This window comes from Passer domesticus, unplaced genomic scaffold (assembly GCF_036417665.1).
Source record: "Passer domesticus isolate bPasDom1 unplaced genomic scaffold, bPasDom1.hap1 HAP1_SCAFFOLD_200, whole genome shotgun sequence".
NCBI classification, from domain to species: Eukaryota; Metazoa; Chordata; class Aves; order Passeriformes; family Passeridae; genus Passer; species Passer domesticus.
The window spans coordinates 17,055-33,026 of record NW_026989981.1 but is presented as its reverse complement, the minus strand read 5'-3'; the positions used below and the strand labels follow the sequence as shown (position 1 = coordinate 33,026).

Below are 15,972 nucleotides of genomic sequence, written 5' to 3'. Positions count from 1 at the left end.
TCCCCAAAGCGGGTACCCCAAATTTGGGATGGTTTTGGGGGGATTTTGGGGTGGTTTTGGGGGTTTGAAGTGGGTTTTCAGGGGGTTTTGAAGGGATTTGGGGGGTACCTGTGAGGGCTGAGCGAGAAACCGGGGCTCTCCTCCAACACCGCCGTCATCCCCAAAGCCGGTACCCCCAAATTCGGGCCCTTTGGGGGGGTTTGAGGTGGATTTGAGGGGGTTTGGGGTGGTTTTGGGGGGATTTTTGGGAGGTTTGAGGTGGTTTTGGGGGAGATTGAAGTGGTTTTGGGGTGGTCTGAGGTGGTTTTGGGGTGGTTTGGGGGTTTGAAGTGGGTTTTCAGGGGGTTTTGAAGGGATTTTGGGGGTACCTGTGCGGGCTGAGCGAGAAACCGGGGCTCTCCTCCAACACCGCCGTCATCCCCAAAGCCGGTACCCCAAATTCGGGGGGTTTTGGGGGGGTTTCAGGTGGTTTTTGAGGGATTTGGGATGGATTTTGGGGAGGTTTCAGGGGGTTTTTGGGGGGTAACTGTGCGGGCTGAGCGAGAAACCGGGGCTCTCCTCCAACACCGCCGTCATCCCCAAAGCCGGTACCCCAAAATTCGGGGGGTTTCGGGGGGTTTTGGGGGGATTTGGCGTGGTTTTGGGGGTTTGAAGTGGATTTTGGGGGGGTTTGTGGGGGTACCTGTGCGGGCTGAGCGAGAAACCGGGGTTCTCCTCCACCACTGCTGTCATCCCCAAAGCGGGTACCCCCAAATTCGGGGGGTTTGAGCTGGTTTTGGGGGGATTTGGGGGGAGATTGAAGGGATTTGGGGGGGGTTGGGGTGGTTTTGGGGGGGTTTGTGGGGGTACCTGTGCGGGCTGAGCGAGAAACCGGGGCTCTCCTCCAACACCGCCGTCATCCCCAAAGCGGGTACCCAAATTTCGGGGGGTTTGGGGGGGAGATTGAAGGGATTTGGGGTGGTTTTGAGGGGGTTTGGCGTGGTTTTGGGGGGATTTTTGGGAGGTTTGAGGTGGTTTTGGGGAGATTGAAGTGGTTTTGGGGTGGTTTGAGGTGGTTTTGGAGTGGTTTTTAGGGGTTTGAGATGGATTTGGAGAAGATTGGGGTGGTTTGAGGTGGTTTTGGGGTGGTTTGGGGGTTTGAAGTGGGTTTTGGGGGGTTTGAAGGGATTTTGGGGGTACCTGTGCGGGCTGAGCGAGAAACCGGGCTCTCCTCCAACACTGCGTTCATCCCAAAGCGGGTACCCCAAATTCGGGCCCTTTGGGGGGAGATTGAAGGGATTTGGGGGGGTTTTAGGGGGATTTGAGGTGGTTTTTTTGAGAGAATTGAGGTTTTTTTCGGGTGGTTTGAGGTGGTTTTGGGGTGGTTTGGGGAGGTTTGAGGTGTTTTTTGGGGTGGTTTGAGGTGGTTGGGGGGGGTTTGAGGTGGTTTCAGGGGGTTTCAGGTGGTTTTGAAGGGATTTGGGGGGGTTTGTGGGGGTACCTGTGCGGGCTGAGCGAGAAACCGGGGCTCTCCTCCAGCACCGCCGTCATCCCCAAAGCCGGTACCCCAAATTCGGGCCCTTTGGGGGGGTTTGGGGTGGATTTGAGGGGGTTTGGGGTGGTTTTGGGGGGATTTTTGGGAGGTTTGAGGTGGTTTTGGGGGAGATTGAAGTGGTTTTGGGTGGTCTGAGATGGTTTTGGGGTGGTTTTTAGGGGGTTTGAGATGGATTTGGAGAAGATTGGGGTGGTTTGAGGTGGTTTTGGGGTGGTTTGGGGGTTTGAAGTGGGTTTTGGGGGTTTGAAGGGATTTTGGGGGTACCTGTGTTGGCTGAGCGAGAAACCGGGGCCTCTCCTCCAACACCGCCGTCATCCCCAAAGCGGGTACCCAAATTCGGGGGCTTTGGGGGGAGATTGAAGGGATTTGGGGGAATTTGGGGTGATTTTAAGGGATTTGGGGTAGTTTTGAGGGGTTTCAGGTGGCTTTAGGGGGATTTGAGGTCGTTTTTGGGGGTGTTTTAGGTGGTTTTGGGGGAGATTGAAGTGGTTTTGGGGTGGTTTGAGGTGGTTTTGGGGTGGTTTGAGGTGGTTTGGGGAGGTTTGGGGTGGTTTTGGGGGAGATTGAAGGGATTTGGGGTGGTGTGAGGTAGTTTGGGAGGACTTGAGGTAGTTTCAGGGGGTTTGAGGCGGTTTTGGGAGGGTTTGAGGGGATTTGGGGAGGTTTCAGGTGGTTTTGGGGTGTTTTGAGCTGGTTTTGGGGGTTTGAAGCGGATTTTGGGGGGTTTCAGGTGGTTTTGGGGGGAACCTGTGCGGGTCTGAGCGAGAAACCGGGGCTCTCCTCCAACACCGCCGTCATCCCCAAAGCGGGTACCCAAATTCGGGGGGTTTCGGGGGGTTTTGGGGGGATTTGGCGTGGTTTTGGGGGTTTGAAGTAGATTTTGTGGGGGATTGGGGGGGGTTGGTGGGCGTACCTGTGCGGGGCTGAGCGAGAAACCGGGGCTCTCCTCCAACACCGCTGTCATCCCCAAAGCGGGTACCCCAAATTCGGGGGTTTCGGGGGGTTTTGGGGGGATTTGGCGTGGTTTTGGGGGGTTTGAAGTAGATTTTGTGGGGGATTGGGGGGGGTTGGTGGGCGTACCTGTGCGGGCTGAGCGAGAAACCGGGGCTCTCCTCCAACACCGCTGTCATCCCCAAAGCGGGTACCCCAAATTCGGGGGGTTTTGGGGGGATTTGGCGTGGTTTTGAGGGGGTTTTGGGGTGGTTTTGGGGGAGATTGAAGTGGTTTTGGGTGGTTTGAGATGGTTTTGGGGTGGTTTTTTAGGGGGTTTGAGATGGATTTGGAGAAGATTGGGGTGGTTTGAGGTGGTTTTGGGGTGGTTTGGGGGTTTGAAGTGGGTTTTCAGGGGGTTTTGAAGGGATTTGGGGGGTACCTGTGCGGGCTGAGCAAGAAACCGGGCTGTCCTCCAAACCGCCGTCATCCCCAAAGCCTGGGTACCCCAAATTCGGGGGGTTTGAGCTGGTTTTGGGGGGATTTGGGGGGAGATTGAAGGGATTTGGGGGGGTTTGAGGTGGTTTTGGGGGGGTTTGTGGGGGTACCTGTGCGGGCTGAGCGAGAAACCGGGGCTCTCCTCCAACACCGCCGTCATCCCCAAAGCGGGTACCCCAAATTTCGGGGGGTTTGAGCTGGTTTTCGGGGGATTTGGGGTGGTTTTGGGTGAGATTGAAGGGATTTGGGGGGGTTTTGAGGGGGTTTGCGGTGGTATTCGTGGGATTTGGGGTGGTTTTAGGGAGGTTTGAGGTGGTTTTGGTGAAATCAAAGGAATTTGGGAGGATTTAAGGTGATTTTTGGGTGGTTTGAGGTGGTTTTGGGGGCGTTTGAGGTGGTTTTGGGGAGGTTTGAGGTGGTTTTGAGGTGGTTTTGGGGGAGACTGAAGGGATTTGTGGGATTTGTGGTAGATTTGGGGGTATTCGAGGTGGTTTTGGGGGGAATTGAGGTGGTTTTGAGGGGGTTTGAGGTGGTTTTGAGGGGGTTTGAGGTAGGTTTAGGGAGGTTTGGGTGGTTTTGAGCTGGTTTTGGGGGAGACATGAAGGGATTTGTGGGATTTGTGGTAGATTTGGGGGTATTCGAGGTGGTTTTGGGGGGAATTGAGGTGGTTTTGGGGGGATTTGAGGTGGTTTTGGGGAGGTTTGAGGTGGTTTGGAGGGGATTTGAGGTGGTTTGGGGGGGATTTCAGGTGTTTTTGGGGGATTTGAGATGGTTTTGGAGGAGATTGAGGTGGTTTTAGGGTGGTTTGGGATGGTTTTGGAGGAGATTGAAGAGATTGGGGGGTTCGAGATGGTTTTGGGGGAGTTTGAGGTGGTTTTTGGAGAGATTTCAGGTGCCTTTGGGGTGTTTGAGGTGGTTTTGGGGGGATTTCAGGTGTTTCTAGGGGGGTTGAGGTGGTTTTGGGGGTATTTGAGGTGGTTTTGTGGGAGATTGAAGGGATTTGGGGGGGATTTGTGATGGTTTTTGGGAGGTTTGAGGTGGTTTTGGCTTAGATTTGAAGGGATTTTGCTGCAGTTTTTATGGGTTCAGGAAGATCCCTGTGATCCCCAAAATCACCCAAACCCCAAATTTTGGTCTTAATTGAGTTCTTAATGGTGATCTTTAATTAACTGACCCATCTTTAATTAGGAATAATTAATTTAGGATGTTTAACAGGAAATAATAAAATTTCAAAGTGCTTTTAGGCTCACTCACACATCGTGACCTCACCTCAATTACACCCCCACTTATTTATCCTTGGGGGGTGGAACCCCAAACAATTACCACCCCCCCGAGAATGTTGGGGTCCCCCTAAATCCTTCTGGGACCCCCCCAGAGCTGCGGCTGAAGCCCCCCCAGTACCAGGAGCACGATTTCCGCTCGGCCCCCCAGTTCCTGACGCCGCTGGTGGATCGCAGCGCCGTGGCCCGGATACTCCACCGCCCTCAACTGCGCCGTCAGGGGGCACCCCAAGGTCTGGGGGGGAGTTTGGGGTACCCCTGTGTGTGGGCACCCAGAAACTGGGGGGTTTGGGTGGAGATTTGGGGTCCTGAGTGGAGATTTGGGGTCCTGAGTGGAGATTTTGGGTGTCCCCGGTGGGGTTTTGGGGTCCCCAACTCATCCCTCTGCTCACAATTGGATGGGTGGGGATGAGATGGGGGGCCCTGAGGGGGTTTTGGGGTACCCCTGTGTGTGGGCACGCCAGAATTAGGGGGGGTTTGGGTGGAGATTTGGGGTCCTGAGTGGAGATTTGGGCGGTCCCGGGGTGGGTTTGGGGTCCCCAACTCAACCCTCTGCTCACAATTGGATGGGTGGGGATGAAGATGGGGGGCCCTGGAGGTCCTGAGGGGGTTTTGGGGTACCCCTGTGTATGGACACTCCAAAATTGGGGGGGTTTGGGTGGAGATTTGGGGTCCTGAGTAGAGATTTGGGGGTCCCGGGTGGGTTTGGGGTCTCAATTCATCCCTCTGCTCACAATTGGATGGGTGGGGATGAAGATGGGGGGCCCTGAGGGGGTTTTGGGGTACCCCTGTGTATGGGCACCCCAAAATCGGGGGGGTTTAGGTGGAGATTTGGGGTCCTGGGTGGGTTTTGTGGTCCCCAGCTCATCCCTGTGATCTCAACTGGGTGTGATGGGGGTAATTCTGGGGGTCTTGGGGGTCAGTTTGGGGGTCCCTGGGGGTCCTGAGGGGGGTTTCGGGGTACCCCTGTGTATGGTCACCCCAAAATTGGGGGGGTTTGGGTGGAGATTTGGGGGTCCTGAGTGGGGATCTGGGGGTCCCGGGTGGGTTTTGGGGTCCCCAACTCAACCTTCTGCTTTTAATTTAATGGGTGGGGATGAAGATGGGGGGCCCTGGGGGTCAGTTTGGGGGTCCTGAGGGGGGTTTTGGGGTACCCATGTGTATGGGCACCCCAAAATTGGGGGGGTTTGGGTGGAGATTTGGGGTCCCGGGTGGAGATTTGGGGGTCCTGAGTGGAGATTTGGGGGTCCCGGGTGGGTTTGGGGTCCCTCCGCTCTCAACTGGATGGGATGGGGATAATTTTGGGGGTCAGTTTGGGGGTCCTGAGGGGTTTTGGGGTACCCCTGTGTATGGACACTCCAAAATTGGGGGGGTTTGGGTGGAGATTTGGGGTCCTGAGTGGAGATTTGGGGGTCCCAAGTGGGTTTGGGGTCCCCAACTCAACCCTCTGCTCACAATTGGATGGGTGGGGATGAAGATGGGGGGCCCTGGAGGTCCTGAGGGGGTTTTGGGGTACCCCTGTGTATGGACACTCCAAAATCGGGGGGGTTTGGGTGGAGATTTGGGGTCCTGAGTGGAGATTTGGGGGTCCCGGGTGGGTTTTGTGGTCCCCAGCTCATCCCTGTGATCTCACTGGTGTGATGGGGGTAATTTTGGGGGTCTTGGGGTCAGTTTGGGGGGCCCTGGGGGTCCCTGAGGGGGTTTCGGGGTACCCCTGTGTATGGTCACCCCAAAATTGGGGGGGTTTGGGTGGAGATTTGGAGTCCTGAGTGGAGATTTGGGGGTCCCAGGTGGGTTTGGGGTCCCTCCGCTCTCAACTGGATGGGATGGGGATAATGTTGGGGGGTCAGTTTGGGGTCCTGAGGGGGTTTTGGGGTACCCTGTGCATGTTCACCCCAAAATTGGGGGGGTTTGGGTGGAGATTTGGGGTCCTGAGTGGGGATCTGGGGGTCCTGGATGGGTTTTGGGGTCCCCAACTCAACCTTCTGCTTTTAATTAATGGGTGGGGATGAAGATGGGGGGCCTTGGGGGTCAGTTTGGGGGTCCTGAGGGGTTTATGGGGTACCCCTGTGCATGTTCACCCCAAAATTGGGGGGGGTTGGGTGGAGATTTGGGATCCCAGGTGGAGATTTGGGGTCCTGAGTGGAGATTTGGGGGTCCCGGGTGGGTTTGGGGTCCCTCCGCTCTCAACTGGACGGGATGGGGATAATTTTGGGGGTCAGTTTGGGGTCCTGAGGGGTTTTTGGGGTACCCCTGTGTATGGGCACCCCAAAATGGGGGGGTTTGGGTGGAGATTTGGGGTCCTGAGTGGAGATTTGGGGGTCCCAAGTGGGTTTTGGGGTACCCCTGACTCTGTTCACCCAAAATTAGGAGGGTTGGGTGGAAATTTGGGGGTCCTGGGTGGGTTTTGGGGTGTTTTTGGGTGTCCTGGAGTGTTTTTGGGGTCCCTTGGGCAGTTTTTGGGGTGCATTTGGGCACTCCCCTGACCAGGCGTGCCCCCCCAGCCCAAGGTGGTGTGGCTGAAGAACCAGGGAGGGGTTTTGGGGGTGTCCCAGTGGGGCTGTGGGTGTTTTTAGGTTCCCTTGGGGCGGTTTTGGGGTGCCCTGGGCTGTTTTTGGGGTCCCTTTGGCTGTTTTTGGGGTCCCTTTGGCTGTTTTTGGGGTGCCTTGGGCTGTTTTTGGGGTGCATTAGGGCACCCCCCTGACCAGGCGTGCCCCCCCAGCCCAAGGTGGTGTGGCTGAAGAACCAGGTGTGGGGTTCACCTGAGGAAGGGCTTTGGGAAGGGTTTTTGGGGTGTCCCAATGGGGCTGTGAACACCTCCCCAGCTGTGGCTGTTTTTTGGGTGTCCTGGAGTGTTTTGGTCCCTTGGGCAGTTTTTGGGGTGCATTTGGGCACTCCCCTGACCAGGCGTGCCCCCCCAGCCCAAGGTGGTGTGGCTGAAGAACCAGGGAAGGGTTTTTTGGGGTGTCCCAGTGGGGCTGTGGGTGTTTTTGGCGTGCCCTGGGTGGGTTTTAGGGTGTTTTTGGGGTCCCTTGGGCTGTTTTTGGGGTGCCATTGGGGCACTCACCTGACCAGGCGTGCCCCCCAGCCCAAGGTGGTGTGGCTGAAGAACCAGGTGTGGGGTTCACCTGGTGAAGGGTCCTGGAAAGGGTTTTTGGGGTGTCCCAATGAGACTGTCCCAATGGGGCTGTCCCAATGGGGCTGTGGCTGTTTTTGGGGTCCCTTGGGCAGTTTTTGGGGTGCATTTGGGCACCCCCCTGACCAGGCGTGCCCCCCAGCTCAAGGTGGTGTGGCTGAAGAACCAGGGAAGGGTTTTGGGGTGTCCCAATGGGGCTGTGAACACATCACCAGCTGTGGCTGGTTTTGGGGTGCCTTGGGCTGTTTTTGGGGTCCCTTTGGCTGTTTTTGGGGTGCCTTGGGCTGTTTTTGGGGTGCATTAGGGCACCTCCCTGACCAGGCGTGCCCCCCAGCCCAAGGTGGTGTGGCTGAAGAACCAGGGAAGGGTTTTGGGGTGTCCCAATGGGGCTGTGAACACATCCCCAGCTGTGGCTGGTTTTGGGGTGCCTTGGGCTGTTTTTGGGGTCCCTTTGGCTGTTTTTGGGGTGCCTTGGGCTGTTTTTGGGGTGCATTAGGGCACCCCCCTGACCAGGCGTGCCCCCCCAGCCCAAGGTGGTGTGGCTGAAGAACCAGGGAAGGGTTTTTGGGGTGTCCCAGTGTGGGTGTCCCAGTGGGGCTGTGGGTGTTTTTGGCGTGCCCTGGGTGGGTTTTAGGGTGTTTTTGGGGTCCCTTGGGCAGTTTTTGGGGTGCATTGGGGCACTCCCCTGACCAGGCGTGCCCCCCAGCCCAAGGTGGTGTGGCTGAAGAACCAGGTGTGGGGTTCACCTGGTGAAGGGTCCTGGAAAGGGTTTTTGGGGTGTCCCAATGAGACTGTCCCAATGGGGCTGTCCCAATGGGGCTGTGGCTGTTTTTGGGGTCCCTTGGGCAGTTTTTGGGGTGCATTTGGGCACCCCCCTGACCAGGCGTGCCCCCCCAGCCCAAGGTGGTGTGGCTGAAGAACCAGGGAAGGGTTTTGGGGGTGTCCCAATGGGGCTGTGAACACATCCCCAGCTGTGGCTGGTTTTGGGGTGCCTTGGGCTGTTTTTGGGGTCCCTTTGGCTGTTTTTGGGGTGCCTTGGGCTGTTTTTGGGGTGCATTAGGGCACCCCCCTGACCAGGCGTGCCCCCCCAGCCCAAGGTGGTGTGGCTGAAGAACCAGGGAAGGGTTTTTGGGGTGTCCCAGTGTGGGTGTCCCAGTGGGGCTGTGGGTGTTTTTGGCGTGCACTGGGTGGGTTTTAGGGTGTTTTTGGGGTCCCTTGGGCAGTTTTTGGGGTGCATTGGGGCACTCCCCTGACCAGGCGTGCCCCCCAGCCCAAGGTGGTGTGGCTGAAGAACCAGGTGTGGGGTTCACCTGGTGAAGGGTCCTGGAAAGGGTTTTTGGGGTGTCCCAATGAGACTGTCCCAATGGGGCTGTCCCAATGGGGCTGTGGCTGTTTTTGGGGTCCCTTGGGCAGTTTTTGGGGTGCATTTGGGCACCCCCCTGACCAGGCGTGCCCCCCCAGCCCAAGGTGGTGTGGCTGAAGAATCAGGGAAGGGTTTTGGGGTGTCCCAATGGGGCTGTGAACACATCCTCAGCTGTGGGTTTTTTTGGGGTGCCCTGGGTGGGTTTTGGGGTGTTTTTGGGGTGCCTTGGGCAGTTTTTGGGGTGCATTTGGGCACCCCCCTGACCAGGCGTGCCCCCCCAGCCCAAGGTGGTGTGGCTGAAGAACCAGGTGTGGGGTTCACCTGGTGAAGGGTCCTGGAAAGGGTTTTTGGGGTGTCCCAATGAGACTGTCCCAATGGGGCTGTCCCAATGGGGCTGTGGCTGTTTTTGGGGTACCTTTGGGTGTTTTTGGGGTGCATTTGGGCACCCCCCTGACCAGGCGTGCCCCCCCAGCCCAAGGTGGTGTGGCTGAAGAACCAGGGAAGGGTTTTTGGGGTGTCCCAATGAGGCTATGGATGCATCCCCAGCTGTGGGCATTTTTGGGGTGCCCTGGGTGGGTTTTGGGATGTTTTTGAGGTACCTTGGGCAGTTTTTGGGGTGCATTTGGGCACCCCCCTGACCAGGCGTGCCCCCCCAGCCCAAGGTGGTGTGGCTGAAGAACCAGGTGGCCATCGGGGAGGACCCCAAGTTCCTGGCGCGGCACAGCCAGGGCGTGCTGACGCTGCTGATCCGCAAGCCGGGGCCCTTCGACGGCGGCACCTACACCTGCAGGGCCGTCAACGAGCTGGGCGAGGCCCTGACCGAGTGCCGCCTCGAAATCCGGGGTGAGGGGGACCCCAAAAATCTGGGAGGGGGGCCCCAAAATCGGGGGGAGCCCCAAAATCCCGGGGGAGGCCCAAAATCCAGGGGGGGGCCAAAATTGGGAGGGGGTTCCCAAAATCGCGGAGGTGGTGGATACCTGGGGGAAGGTTGTGGGACCTGAGACTGATTTTGGGGTGAGGGGGATCCCCAAACTCTGGGGGAGGTCCTGATCGATTTTGGGGTGAGGGGGTCCCCAAAATCGCGGGGGGGGACCCAAAATCGGGAGAGATCCCTAAAATTTTGTGGGAGGTGAATAACTCGGGGAGAGTTGTGGGACTAAAATCGATTTTGGGGTGAGGGGGATCCCCAAAATTGGGGGGGGGTCCCAGAAATCTGGGGGAGGTCCTGATCGATTTTGGGGTGAGGGAGTCCCCAAAATCTGGAGGGTCCTCAAAATCGGGGAGAGATCCCCAAAATTTTGTGGAAGTTGAATACCTGGGGGAGGGTTGTGAACACCTGGGGGAGAGTTGTGAGACCTGAGACCGATTTTGGGGTGAGGGGATCCCCAAAATTAGGGGGGTCCCCAAAATCTGGTGGAGGTCCTGATTTTGGGGTGAGGGGGTCCCCAAAATCTGGGGGGTCCTCAAAATCGCGGGGGAAAGCCAAAATCTGGAGGGATCCCCAAAATTTTGTGGAAGTTGAATACCTGGGGGAGGGATGTGGAACCTGAAATCGATTTTGGGGTGAGGGGGTCCCCAAAATTGGGAGGGTCCCCAAAATCTGGTGCAGGTCCTGACTGATTTTGGGGTGAGGGGTTCCCCAAAATCTGGGGGGTCCTCAAAATCCGGGAGGGGTCCCCAAAATCTGGAGGGATCCCCAAAATTTTGTGGAAGTTGAATACCTGGGGGAGGGATGTGGAACCTGAAATCGATTTTGGGGTGAGGGGGTCCCCAAAATTGGGAGGGTCCCCAAAATCTGGTGGAGGTCCTGACTGATTTTGGGGTGAGGGGGTCCCCAAAATCGGGGGAAGCCCCAAAATCGGGGAGGGGTCCCCAAAATCTGTGGGGAGGTCAGGAATACCTGGGTGAGGTGCTGGGTGAAGGAATAGCCAGGGGAAGAAGGGGCACCCCAAATTTTGGGGGAGCTCCTCAAGATTTGAGGGGGTCCCCGAAATTTTTGGGGTACCTTGGGAGGGGTTCCTGATATTGGGGTGGGGGAATTGTGGGTCTGGGGGAGAACTGAAGCCCCCTCAACATTTTTATCTCCTTCCACAGTGCCTCAGTGATGGTGACAAAAAATGGTGAGGGGAGGGGCTTAATTTGGGGGTGGGTAATTAATTAGAGCTGCTTTAATTAGGGGGTTTGATTGGGAAGTTTAATTGGGGTGTCTTTAATTGGGAGGGGTTTGGTTGGGAGGATTAATTGGGGGGTCTTGGGAGGGTTATATATGTTTTTACTTGGATTTAATTGGGGTGTTGTAATTGAGGGGTTTAATTGGTGGGTTTAATTGGGGGAGGTTTAATTGGGGTGTTTTAATTGAGGGGTTTAATTGGTGGGTTTAATTGGGGGAGGTTTAATTGGGGGGGTTTAATTGCAGGAGGTCAAATGGAGATGTTTAATTTGGGGGGGTCTTTAATTGAGGGAGTTAACTGCTAATCTTTGAGGCTGTATTTGGAGGATCTTTAACTCGGGAGGTTTAATTAGGATGTCTTTAATTTGGGGGGTGTTTAGTTGGTGGGATGGATTTTGAGGTCTCATTTAAGGGGTTCCCCCTTATTTTGGGGTGCTGACCCCCATCTTTGCCACCGCCAGGCCAGCGCCATCCTGCAGAGCCACAAGCCCATGGTGGTGAGGAAGAAGAGTGTGTGGGTGACGAAGGCCCCGTGAGCCCCCCAAAAATAAAGAATCTGAGCAATCCCCCAGAGTCTGCGCTTCATTTTGGGGAGGGGGCACCTGAGGAATTGGGGAGCGCATTTCCTACCTTTTCCACTTTTCATGTTTTCTTCTCTTTTCCCTGGGTGTTTCCTGGCTTTTTTTTCCACTTGTGGTTCTTGCCTTTTCTCCCCTCACATTTCTCCCCCTTTTATGTCCCCTCATCTTTTTTCCCCTTTTTTCCCCTCACGTTTCCAACTCTTTTTCCCCTCATGTTTCCCCCCTTTTCTCCCCCTCACATTTCCCACTCTTTTCTCACTCACTTTTCCCTTTTTCCTCTCACATTTTCCACCCTTTTCTCCCTCACATTTCCCTTTATTCCCCTCACATTTCCCACCCTTTCTCTCCGCACATTTCCCTCCCTTTTCTCTCTCACATTTCCCTTTTCCCCCCTCACATTTCCCACCCTTTCTCTCCTCACATTTCCCCCTCTTTTTCCCCTCATATTTTCCACCCTTTCCCCCTCATATTTCTTCCCCTTTTTTCCCCTCACATTTCCTGCTCTTTTTCCCTCCCTTTTTCCCCCTCATGTTTCCCACTCTTTCTCCCCTCACTATTCCTGCCTTTTTTCCCCTCACATTTTGTGCCCTTTTTCTTCCCTCACGTTTCCCACCCTTTCCCCCTCACATTTCCCACCTTTTTCCCTCACATTTCCCACCAATTCTTCCCTCATGCCTTTTTTCTCCCTCACATTTTCCATGCTTTTTCCCTTCATGTTTCCAGCTATTTCCTTTTTTGCGTTTGCCGCCATTTTATCCCCTCAAGTTTTACACCTTTCTTTTTCTCATGTTTCTCACCTTTTTTCCTCTAACATTTCCCAGTTATTTTTCCTTTTACGTGTCTTGCCATTTCGTTGTCTCATTTCCCACCCATTTTCCCCTCACATTTCCTGCTCTTTGCCCCTTGTGTTTCTCACCCTTTTCCCCCCTCACGTTTGCCATTTTTTTCTCCCCTCACATTTCCCACTTTTCCCCCTCACATTTCCTGCCCTTTTCCCCCTCATGTTTCCTGCTCTTTTCCCCCTCATGTTTCCCCTCTTTTCTCCCATTGTTTCATACCTCTTCTTCCTCTCATTTCATGTCCTTCACTCGGCTTTACTGTCCTTTTTGCCTTCCATTTGCTGCTTTTTCTCCCCTCACATTTCCCGCCCTTTTCCCCCCTCACGCTTCCCGCCATTTTCCCTCCCCTCACATTTCCCGCTCTTTTCTCCCCTCACATTTCTTGCCCTTTTGCTGCTCACATTTCCCCCCTTTTCTCCCCTTGTTTCATACCTTTTCTTCCTCTCATTTAATGTCCTTTTCACTCGGCTTTACTGTCCTTTTTGCCTGCCATTTCCTGTCTTTTCTCCCCTCACATTTCCCGTCCTTTTCTCCCCTCACGCTTCCCACCATTTTCCCTCCCCTCACGTTTCCTGCTCTTTTCTCCCCTCACGTTTCCTGCCCATTTCCCCTCACATTTCTTGCCCTTTACCCCTCACATTTTCTGCCCTTTTCCCTCTCACACTTCCTGCCTTTTTTCCTCTCATTTCCCACCCTTTTTTCCCTCAGACTTCCCACACTTTCCTCCCTCACGTTTTTCCCCGTTTCCTGTTCTTTTCCCCATCCCTCCCCTTTCCCCCCTCAAATTTCTTACCCTTCACATTTCCTTGCCCTTTTCCCTTCATATCTCTTCCCCCTTTTCCCCTCACGTTTCCCACCCTTTTCTCCCTCACATTTCTCTTTATTCCCCTCACGTTTCCCACCCTTTTTTCCCCTCACGTTTCCCGCCCTTTTCTCCCCTCACACTTCCCGCCATTTTCCCTCCCCTCACGTTTCCCGCTCTTTTCTCCCCTCACGTTTCCTTGCCCTTTTCCCTTCATATTTCTTCCCCCTTTTCCCCTCACATTTCCCACCCTTTTCTGCCTCACATTTCCCTTTATTCCCCTCACGTTTCCCACCCTTTCTCCCCTCACATTTCCTGCCCTTTTCATGTTGCCCATTGTTTTTTCCCATTTCCCACCCTTTTCCCTCCCTTTTGCCCTCCTCGTGCCCCCTCACAGACACTCAGCAGCTCATTAAGAAGCAGAAATGTCCCTTTAATGACAACACTCCCCAATTTAAGGCCTCGGCGGTGTCCCCCTCCCCAAGACCCCCTTGTGATCCCACCACCCCTGCAGGAAGGATCCCTCAGGCACTTGATCCCAGACCCCCCTAAGCACCAGATCCTGCCCCACGGAGGATCCAGACCCCATTCAGGCACCCGATCCCACCCTGGCGGGACCCCAGACCACCATCAAGGGCTGAATCCCACCCCACGGAGGAGCCAGGATCCCCATTAGGGTTCCATTATCCCCCCAGAGGGGACCCTGACCCCGAAAAGGGCCCGATTCTGCCCCAGAAAGGATCCAGGACTCCCAGCAGGGGCTGGATCTCACCCCAAGGGGAGACCCCAGACCTCCACAGCACCCCGATCCCACCCTGGGGTGACCCCAGACCCCCATTAGGGGCTCAGTTCTGCCCTACAGAGGGTCCAGGACCCCCATTAGGAGCCTGATCCCACCCCAAGAGAGGACCCCAGACCCCCATTAGAGGCTGGATCCCAACCTGGGGTGACCCCAGACCCCCATTAGAGGCTGGATCCCACCCTGGGGTGACCCCAGACCCCCATTAGAGGCTGGATCCCACCCTGGGGTGACCCCAGACCCCCATTAGGGGCTCAGTTCTGCCCTACAGAGGGTCCAGGACCCCCATTAGGAGCCTGATCCCACCCCAAGAGAGGACCCCAGACCCCCAGAGAGGCTGGATCCCACCCTAGGGTGACCCCAGACCCCCATTAGGAGCTCAATCCTGCCCTATAGAGGGTCCAAGGTTCCAGTTCAGAGCCTGATCCCACCCCAGGAGAGGATCCCAGACCCCCACACAGGCTGGATCCCACCCTAGGGTGACCCCAGACCCCCATTTGGGGCTTAATCCTGCCCTACAGAGGGTCCAGGACCCCCATTGGGAGCCTGATCCCACCCCAGGAAAGGACCCCAGACCCCAGTTAGGCTCCCATACCCCCTCAGGGGGCCACCCAGACCCCCACTAGGATCCAAACACCTGCCAGAAGGAGACCCCAGACCCCTCTTAGGATCCCAATCCTGCCCTATAGAGGATCCAAGACCCCTTTGGAAGCCTGATCCCACCCCAGGAATCAACCCAGACCCCCACAAAGGCCCTGATCCCAACCTGTGGGAGACCCCAGACCCCTCTTAAGGCTCTGCCTCCCCCCAGGATCCCCCCCCACTCACCCTGGGGTGCCCCCTCAGGCCCTCAAGAGCACCAACCTTCCCATCTGCCCCAAATCCACGCCGAAGGCCACCAGATTGAGGCCGCTGAGCACGGCCACCAGCACCTTCCTGTCCCAGCCGAGGAAACTTAATGTTGTGACATATTATAAGACAGTTTCAGACCCAATTTCAGCCAATTCCATAGAGCAAAAGTATATTGACAGTAGTTCTGTCCAACCACATGAAGCACGCGTAGCTTTGGTTAAAATAATAGCAGCTTTTTCTCTCATACAGTGGTTTGTTTATAAAAGACAAAGCACAGAGCTCCATTCATATTTAACCTTCTAAATATTTACTAAAATATACCTTTTTGCAACTTGGAAAGCCAAACTGCACAGCTTTATTGTTCTATTTCTCATGCCTTTGCTACTGCCGATATATCTTTTCTGCTGCTTTAGCATTTCACTATCCTTACTGTCTCTGAGGTTTTTCTTTTTCCCAGCTTTCCTAAAATCCTCTAATCCTATGAATCCCCACAGAAATCAGCAAGCGTTGTTTTAAGCGAAGGTACGTGTGCTTGTAGTGGTTAGATAAATCTAACCACTACAATAGATATATATTATAAATAAATTTTATTTATATATATTATAAATAAATAATAAAAAATATAAATATATTAAAAAATAAATATATATATTATAAATAAATAGATAATCTGTATTCTTTTGATTTGTGTGATTGGTAAAATAAAACCTTCGAAGTGAGTTGCAACACTGGGTTCTGTGCCTGCTGCCCGGGACGGGAGCTGCTGGCATCTTCCCATTGTCATAACCGTGTAATGAGAGTGATGCTGAAACAGAAACAGCTCAGGACGCTTGAAAAACAAACAGCTCGAGACGCATCCTGCAGCAGCCCCGTCCCGTTCATGATTTGTACACGGACCCCCGTGCTGCAATATGCAGGGACCCCCCAAATTATGGGGCGGGGGGTTTATTGTTTGATTGGTAATTTGGTAGTTTTTGGTGCTTTCTTTTTTTTTTTTTTTTTTTTTTTTTGGTCCCCGCCTTTTCCCAGAATTTATGCAATCTTTTTCGTCAGTTAGTTTCTAGTTTCTATTTCTCCAAACTTTAGCAGTTTACCGAAACTGTTCTTCTCCCTCGGAATTTTATTGGTTCACCTCGTTTTTTACCCCCAATCCTCCTGATTTGTTAAAGATTGTGCCCTCCCCTGGCA

At 54.7% G+C, this 15,972-nt stretch overlaps 1 protein-coding gene across 1 annotated transcript in view; it reads left to right on the top strand.

The window, feature by feature from the left end:
- The window catches only part of LOC135292098 (myosin-binding protein C, fast-type-like), a 44,978-nt gene extending 33,501 nt beyond the window's left edge, over positions 1–11,477 (top strand). Inside the window, 5 exon segments of the mRNA XM_064406335.1 lie at positions 4,338–4,429; positions 4,431–4,475; positions 9,398–9,584; positions 10,836–10,861; positions 11,373–11,477. Of these exon segments, the coding sequence (XP_064262405.1) occupies positions 4,338–4,429; positions 4,431–4,475; positions 9,398–9,584; positions 10,836–10,846 (335 nt within the window). The 3' untranslated portion in view covers positions 10,847–10,861; positions 11,373–11,477.
- The last annotated feature ends 4,495 nt before the right edge of the window (positions 11,478–15,972 follow it).